Source organism: the organism of the source record quoted next, unplaced genomic scaffold (assembly GCF_019419815.1).
Source record: "Pyrus x bretschneideri cultivar Hongxiangsu unplaced genomic scaffold, Pyrus_bretschneideri_v1 Contig18, whole genome shotgun sequence".
Taxonomy (NCBI): Eukaryota; Viridiplantae; Streptophyta; class Magnoliopsida; order Rosales; family Rosaceae; genus Pyrus; species Pyrus x bretschneideri.
Window position 1 is genome coordinate 5,135,667 of NW_025999479.1, and position 9,160 is coordinate 5,144,826.

Consider the following 9,160-nt stretch of genomic DNA (forward strand, 5'->3'; position numbering starts at 1 on the left):
CAGAAAATGGAACTCTTAGGAAAAAGGGAAAAGAAGTAATTAGAGCTGAAGATATTTATCCAAATGAAGAAGAAGCACAAGAATTTATTAGAAGATGTTTTGAGAGAACATAGAAAAATAAATATAATTTGTATCAATTAGGTTTATTTGAAAATAGAAGCAGAATTGTAAGTAGCATCAGTCAACATGAAGTTAGATGTATTGATAAAGAAGTTACACTTAATTTAATTAGTAAAGAAGCAGTTACTCATTTGAGAAAATCACATTTCAGTCAAATTCATATAGGAACAATATAAGATTAACTAGAGCACAAATAGGCACAAAAGCTTTAGTATACATATATGATGATAGATGGGATAATCACCAACAAGTAGTAATAGCAAAAGCTCAAATAGACTTAAGTTCAAACTTAGCAGTCATAGGTTGTATTCCAAATTATGTTATGACAATTATTGAATTTAGTAAATATATTAAAGTGAGCATAAGAACAAAAAATTATAATATGAAAGGTGACTATAAAAATTTGTGTATTAGCTTAATGAATATTGGTAAAGTGTCTGATAGATATAATCATAAGTTTAATTTAGAATTTCAAAATTTAGTTCAAACATTTGGTAGTAAACATGTAAATATGATAGAAGCAAAACCCGTAAATAATAGCTTTTTAGAAGGAACTCAGTGGGCATTATCTAATTTACAAGTAGAAAAAAAATAGACAACCAGATAAAGTACAAATATATGAAACTAGTACAGGTCAAGCAACAATTATGTTTAGTAATTACAAGCAACTAGAAAAAAATAGAAGAGGATGAAAATGAGATCGAAAATGAGAGTATTTATATGGCTTTTGATGATTTAGATATTAATTTAGTTGAGAAATTTTTTGATCATATTGTAGATAAGCTCATAGAAGATATTGATCATTTAGATGAAGAACAATACTTAGAAAAATATAAGATATATGATTTAGGACTACATAGAATTTCGGATGAAGAGATGAAAAGTTTAATTTTAGAAATAGGAGTAGAACATATTTTAGCATCAAAAGAATATAATAATTAATTAGAATTGAGAGCAGAATGCAAAGTAGAATGTAATCCAACAGAAGAAAGTAGTACATCAGGAGTAGAAAATCCAAATTCAGGACACGCAAGTAGAACTGGCCAACAATTTTTGAGACCAACAAATGAACACGATAATGAAGGAGCACAAGTAGACCGCATAGAAGAAAGCATAATAAAACCTAGAAAAAATAGGATTCCATATTTGAGAGATTTAGAACAAATTAATATAGCAGGTAATATATTAAACTTAGATAGCGTAAATTCACAAGATTGGGAAATAACGATTGAGATATGGGAAAAAGGTTGCGTACATGCAGCATTAATGTTAGATTTTAGTAATTCACAAAATATATTAGATTATTTTGAGTATACTTTAGATGGTTTAGTTTTTGATTATTTCCAGTCATGGAAAGTCCAAAATCCAGAACAGCATTAGGCAGTTAAAACACATTTTAATATTGATGATTTTGTTATTTTGATTAAGCAAGAGTTTTTAAATCATAATAGGTTAGATGACAGAAGTGAACAAGAACAAAAAAAGCAATTAGAAATTTAGAACAATTACAAGTTTGTGATTTACAGTATATAGCTGAATATATCACAGATTTCTTTAAATATTTAGGAAGAACAGGTAGAATTAGTGATATTAAGTTATTAGATACTTATATGAAAAAATAAAAGGACCAATAGGTGAAAAGATTTGGAATCAATGGCAAAGCACCCAAAGAAAAATGATATTGCAATAGGACCTAGAATTCAACATGTATATGATATACTTAGACAAGAGTGTAGTCAAATAAAAGCTAAGAGGCAAAATAGGAAACAATTTTACATGAGTTGTAAAAATATAGATTTACCACAACAGTATGGTTGTCATAAGAAAACATACAAAAAGAAATATAAATCATACAAACCATACAAACAACATAAGAATTTTAGCATAAGACCTTCAAGAACATATAGGAAGAGAAAATATATTCCAAAACAATTTAGGAAAAGGAGTGGTAGACCTTGGATTAGAAAATATAAAGCACCAAATGATAAGAGTAGCTGTAAATGATATTCATGTGGAGAAGCTGGACACATTAGACCTAAATGTCCAAAATTAGGTAAACAGTTGAGAGAAAAAATACATTTAATGGAGTTGTTTAAGTTAGAAGAAGATGAAGACATATAGTCAATATATAGTTTAGATGATTTAAGTGGTAATGAGAGTATTTATAGTATAGAAAGTATAAATATGATAGATTCAGACTCAGAAGATTCAAGTAGCACAAATAGTGATTTAGAAGAGTATATGTGTGCATTCATAGAAGAACAACATGAAGAAGAATATAAATACATTAATTTAGGTTGGTCAGAAAAATATCATAAGTGTAGTAAATCGGTTGCAAATAAATACTATAATACATATTCAATATTGTGCGAAAAGTGTTATAAAAATAAGTTATTAGAAGTTAATTCAGCAAAATAACAAGAAAATACTGAAATATTAGGAAACATTGTTTATAGTATAGAATAGCCAAAAAATAGTTCCTTAATTACCATAAATTGTGAAATAGAATTAGCAAAAGAACATAAGCTATAAACAACAACTATGATAGATACAAGGAGTACAAAAAGTTTCATAAGAGAAGAATTAGTACTAGAAAAATATAGACATAAATTAGCAAAACCAGTGAGAATAACACAATTTGATGAGAGACCAGTTTACTTAACACATTGTATTAATAACATTTTTATTAATCCTAGCATAACATTTTTCAAAAGAGGTATTACAATAACTGACCAAAGTAATATTGTAGAAGCATATAAAATCATAAGTATAGAAGAATCTAATAGTCAAGATGGTTATTATTTAGAAAACTCATAAGAAGATGGATGAGCATAATAATATAGAAGAGTTTGATGAAGAAATATTTGAACATGAATATCCGATTTTAGAAGAAAAAACCCGTATAGAAATATTACAGTTAGATAGGCCAAAGAGTTTAAAAGAATTATTACAATTAGCAGAACAAACTAGAATTATAGAAGAAGACCCTCAGTTGCATTGGAATAAAAATAAAATATTAGCAAAATTAGATATAACCAATCCAGATTTAACCATTAAAACAGCTGATATGCCTTGTACCTTATTAGATAAACAAGAGTTTGAGCAGCAAATAAAAGAGTTGTTAAATTTAAAAGTAATTAGACCTTCCAAGTCTAGACATAGATCAGCAACATTTATTGTGAGAAAACATTCAGAATTAAAGAGAGATAATGCTAGAATAGTTTATAATTATAAGAAATTAAACGATAATACATATGAAGATAGTTATAAGTTATCAAATAAGGATGAACTCATAAATAAAATTCAAAAGAGTAAATATTTTAGTAAATTTGATTGTAAATCAGAGTTTTGGCAAATATGATTAGCAGAAGAATCAATTGAGCGGAAAACTTTTACTTGTCCAGAAGGACATTTTGAGCGGCTTGTTATGCCATTTGGACTTAAAAATGCTCCATCAATCTTTCAAAAAAAGATGGACCAAATTTTCAAGAAATATGATAAATTTTGTAGTGTTTATGTAGATGATATTTTGGTACACAGTAAAAATAGAAATGAATATAGGAAGCACTTAGAGATAGTTTTACAAGAATTTATCAATAATGGAATTGTGATTAGCAAAAATAAAATAGCATTAGAAAAGCAAGATATAGAATTTCTAGGAATGTATATCAAGTCAGGTATAATACAATTACAAGATCATATAGCTAAAAAGGTCTTAGAATTTCCAGATAAATTAGAAGATAAAAAACAGTTCCAAGCATTTTTAGGATTGTTAAATTATGCAAGAAATTTTATTCCTAATTTAGGAAGAAAAATAGCAGTATTACATAGTAAAACTAGCAAAACAGAACAAAAATATTTTAATAGTGAAGATATTAAATTAGTTCAAATTATAAAGAAAAAAATTAGTCAACTCAAGCCATTAATATTACCGTTAGATGATAGTTACAAAATAGTTGAAACAAATGCTTCATCATTAGGATGAGCAAGTATACTATACCAGAAAAAGCATAAGGATTCACTAAAGTCTGACGAACAAATTTGTAGGTATTCATCAGGAAAATTTAGTGATGTACAGTCAATATTACCATCAACAGACTTAGAAATTTTAGGAATAATTAACTCATTTGAAGCATTCTCTTTATTTTTACATAATGAAGTATTTACAATTAGAACAGATTGTCAAAATATAGTTTCTCATTATAACAAAATACATGGTAATAAACAGGCAGCCCGAAGATGGGTTAATTTTGTTGATTCAATTACAGGAAATGGTTTTAAATCAATTTTTGAACATATAAAAGGTAATGACAATACATTAGCTGATATCTTATCAAGATTAATTCTTTGAACAGGAATGGAATATCGTGGATCATCATCCTCAAATAGCACAAGATCACAAAGCAGAAGAGCACCTTTCAATAGCATAATGATGCACCATGGACCTCCACCATTAAATGGATTCCAAAATAGCATAAGTAAACCAACATCCCCACCAGTATCCACTTTCAATTTTAATGGCAATATTATTGAAGGAATAAAAAATCCAACTCTGAGGTATAGGACAAGGGTATCAAAACTCTCTGATAAGCAACATATTCTCTTAGATAATTTTTGGAACATCCAAATCAAACAGTCAAGCATGAGGTTAGGTCATGAAAAACTAATTAGAGCCTTAGAACAGGAGTTTGATAGTTTTAATTTCAATTTCCGTCAAAACTAGCATCATATTCATTCCCTTGAGCACAACCTTTAGGTCATTTCTAGAGACCATGAGTCATTACTTAGTAAGTTTACCAAAATGAACCAAGAACTCCAATCTCTTATAATGCAGCAAAAGGTAAGTGACGCCCTAAAAAGAGAATTGAAAATAGGTTTGGAAACAACTGATCAACATAAGAATAAAGAAAAAGAGGTTATTGAACCCATAAGACAAGAGGCTAATGAGCCCATGAAAGAAATTAAGATTGAACTTTTAGAAGAAGATATTGAAATGGAGCATCATCAAAATAATGAACAGCATCAACATCTGAGTGACAACGAAAAACAAGAAAAATATGAAAATTTTCTTAGGAATTTGCCTTTAGATTTAATATTAGATGATATTTTATTAGAAGAAATTTCAAAAGCAAAATTAAGAATAATGTCACCAAACATGCAGAATGAAATCCTGAGTAGTGCATCACAGTCCATAAAAAAATTACAATTACAATTACAATTACAATGTGCTTTGTATCAGTCAATCTTTGATCCAAAACTAGGGATGAATATTATTACAAAAATGTATCCACTATGTCTTTGTGATAGTACAAAGAATTGTATTTGTAAACTAGAGGTTAGCATAGCTGTGGCTAGAATTAACATGAGAGATTTTAGACCATGACATTTTAGTTATGAGCATCAAAAAAGGCATAATTTGGTAGAAGTTACCCCTGCCTTACTATTAGAGTTTGACTATCTTGATAAAATATTCATTAATCATATTTCCCAACTATAATCATTTCTTGAAAAACTTATGAAAGTAGTAGAAGATTATCAGAAAAAGTGGAACGAAATTTGCATAAGTTTTATTAGTAGTTCTCCAGATTTGTATGTACATATGCATAAGGAGAAAGGCAGGCATACAACCATGATTAATGAAGAGTCCTTTAGACCATCCCCTATCTCTTCACATAGGTGGACTCCTTCATACAATAATATTCTAAAATTTTGAGGGATCCAAATGTTTGCCTTAGATGAATTTGAAGATTTTAGGTATGATATGATATTGGTAGCTGAAGAAAAAGAAATGCATATTTACAGCAAGTCAAAAGCTCATCATCAGCCATACTGGAAGCCTCAAAATTTCAAAGGAGAAATAGAAGATATGTATTATAAGGTGAAAGAAGATAGAGAAAGAGATGTAGAGCTAGTAGAAGACGATGAACAGTACTGGAATAATTTGACAAAAGAAGAGCTACATAACATTGACAATATGATGGAAGCATGAAGAACTGACAACAAATTAGCATAAGTTGAATAACATCACGTAAAATAATGTATTTCCAGACAGAAATGTCAACATCATTGTGGACCACTTTTAATGGCATAAGAGTAAATAAATAAAAGGACTTGACCCATTATGAGCTTTTCATACACAAAATGTTATTTTGATTAAGAATGAATAGTGCTAGGCCCTTTTCATTAAAACTCCCTTTTTTTAACTCTACTTAAATGGTTTTCGGGGAACCAGTCATTTGTATTGTTTCTTCTCTCAACTCTTTGCTTTTAGTTGTCTAACTGTTGGAGTATGAATCTTGATTGAATTGATTGTTTTAATCTAAACTATTGGTAGTGATCTTTTATTTAATTTATCATATTATTGAAAGAATCGCTTAGTACAATCAGATTTAAAAAAATAACTTAATATCATTACTGTTTTAGATTGTGTAGTGTTGAGTATTAGTTGTTGATTCTGTTGTGCATTGTGATCAAATCCTTGATCATGTTCTCCGTTTCAGTTTGTTGAGAATATGGATCTTGATTGAATTGATTGTTTTAATCTAGACCATTTGATACAATTTCCAATCCCGTGCAACGTGCGGGCATAAATCTCTAGTAGATTCCTAAACTACAAAATGTTCACAACTAAATAATATTAAAATTAATTGACTTTTGTTGGAAAACGTTTACTCACAAAGGCCATTGTCACGCGTAATATTACCTAATGATGTAATATTGTTGCCGTAAGTTTGTGTGATGACATGTTTCGATTCCCCAATATTTTATGCGATGAATATGTCCTTTGTCGCACAAGCAGTTTTGCATGACGAACTATATTTTGTTCGTCGGGCAAACAATTTTTTCACAAGCTTTGCGCGATGACATCTTTGCGACAAAGTTTTCATTGCATTAATGTTTAAGGGACAAAAACGTCATTGCGACAAACGTTTCTTTGTCGTGAGAACTGTTCAATGTAGTAGTGCTTGCAATTAGGTCTCTAAGAAAAAGATTAAGACTGCTAGGAAGAGCATTGTTAATAGCACGCCAAATAAAATTCAAGACTTCGGAATAAGCTTTGATTCCCCATAAAATCTTCCAGATATTTTTCGTAATAAAATGGGAGGAAGCGGTGGTGGTCACCGTGGTTTTTCTGTGTTGGAAAATCCAATGATATTCACTCTTTGCAGTATAAACCCCATTGTTGTTCCATGCATGGCCAGAAGACATATTTTTCAGTAAAATGTAATTAAAATGAATCCATTCATTCCTTAATTAATAAGTAAACACCCACATAGCCTATCACATTGTACTATGGGTCGTCATTAGAAGAGACGTTTATAAAAGAAAGTATACAATAACAACGTAGACCACCAAATAAAACACAATCTATTTTCCTCTCACCACTGTTTGAGTTTAGAATGTGAAAATTTTAAGCGGCAGACTTCAATGTGTTTCCAATGTCGATGACAAATCGGTATCTAACATCGGCTTTGGCAAGACGCTCCATCGCTGTATTCAAATAATCAATTGGAATAACTTCGATGTCAGCTGTTATGTTGTGCTTGCCTGCAAAATCAATCATCTCTTGCGTTTCCTTTAAACCTCCAATGCAACTACCAGCTACTATCTTCCCTCCTGTAATTGCAGAAGAAAGGGTTGTTATTAAAACAATTATCCACTTTAGTTTTCATCCAGAAAGTATGTACAAGCAACTTTTCAAGCAATACTTCTTTTAATAAACAATATTAGTTTTCCTATATTCAAGTCGATTACAATATATGTCACGTCATAAAATTACCCGCGACCAGTGGAAAAATTGGAAGCTCAAAAGGCTTTTCTGGTAAACCAACCATTACAAGTTTCCCATTAGACTTCAACAAACCAAGTAAAGGCAAGAGAGCGTGGACTGCAGAAACCGTGTCAATAATACCATCCATTGTGCCCATGGCAGCCTACAAAAGTGAAATGACAATATAGTTAGGTCACCTTAATTATCTATAAACACAGTGACCAAAACCTTGTTCAATTCATCCAAATGCAAATTAATGTTTAAATATTTACCTGCATTTGATCTTGTTCACGGCTAACCAAAAATGAATCAGCTTTGAGACGATTAATCGCTTCTTCCTTCTTGTTGGGGGAGGTACTAATCACTGTGACCTTAACCCCAAAAGCCTTGGCAAACTTCACGGCTGCATGTCCTAGACCACCTAGACCAACCACACCAATATGCATACCGGGTTTGTCAAGGCCATGAAGTCTCAAGGGGCTGTAAGTTGTGATCCCAGCGCAAAGGAGAGGAGCAGCACCATCAAGAGGTAGTTTGTCAGGAATACGGACAATGAAGTTTTCATCAGCCACCATGATGTCAGAATAACCCCCATGTGTCATGGTTCCGTCGTGGTACTTGGAACCATAGGTTTGTATCATTTTGGGGCAGTAGTTCTCCAAATTTTTGGAACAATTATCACAAGATTGGCAAGAACCCACCAAGCATCCAACACCTACTTTATCTCCAACTTTAAATTTTTGTACTTTGTTTCCCACTTCTGTCACCGTACCAACAATCTCATGCCTGCATCACCAAATTCAAGGAAGAATAATGGAATATGACGTAGTTAGGAAGCATACAGTCTGATAATATTCAAATGATGGAGCTTACGACTCTAGGCTACATGAAAAAGAGTTGATGCACGTTGATTTGTGAAGACGTACCCGGGAACTAGAGGATAGGTAGTAATCCCCCACTCACTCTTGATTGTGTGAAGGTCCGAATGGCATATACCACAGTACAATACTTTGAATGTCACGTCCTTCTCGCCAGTTTCCCTGATATCAAAAGCAATTCGATTTGATTTTAGAACCAACAAAAGACAAAACTAAGATTTAAGACCGCAAATAGTCAATTAAGAATTTGACGGATACCTTCTTGAGAACTTGAAGGGAGAGAGAACACCAGACGAATCTCTAGCCGCCCATCCAAAGGCCTTCTTCGGGTGTTCTTGTTCTGGAGATTTCCCCATTTTCTATCTCGTAAGTATAAAAAAGTTATACAAAC

General features: G+C 31.2%; 1 protein-coding gene across 1 annotated transcript; it reads right to left on the reverse strand.

Annotated features, from left to right (window-relative positions):
• Positions 1 to 7,396: 7,396 nt before the first annotated feature.
• On the reverse strand, positions 7,397 to 9,160 carry LOC103954696 (probable mannitol dehydrogenase). Its single transcript, XM_009366521.3, has 5 exons — positions 9,028 to 9,160; positions 8,818 to 8,931; positions 8,164 to 8,677; positions 7,901 to 8,054; positions 7,397 to 7,737 (listed from the first exon to the last, which is right to left on the reverse strand). Exons 1-5 carry the CDS (start codon positions 9,123 to 9,125, stop codon positions 7,532 to 7,534), a joined length of 1,086 nt encoding a protein of 361 aa, XP_009364796.2. The 5' UTR covers positions 9,126 to 9,160; the 3' UTR covers positions 7,397 to 7,531.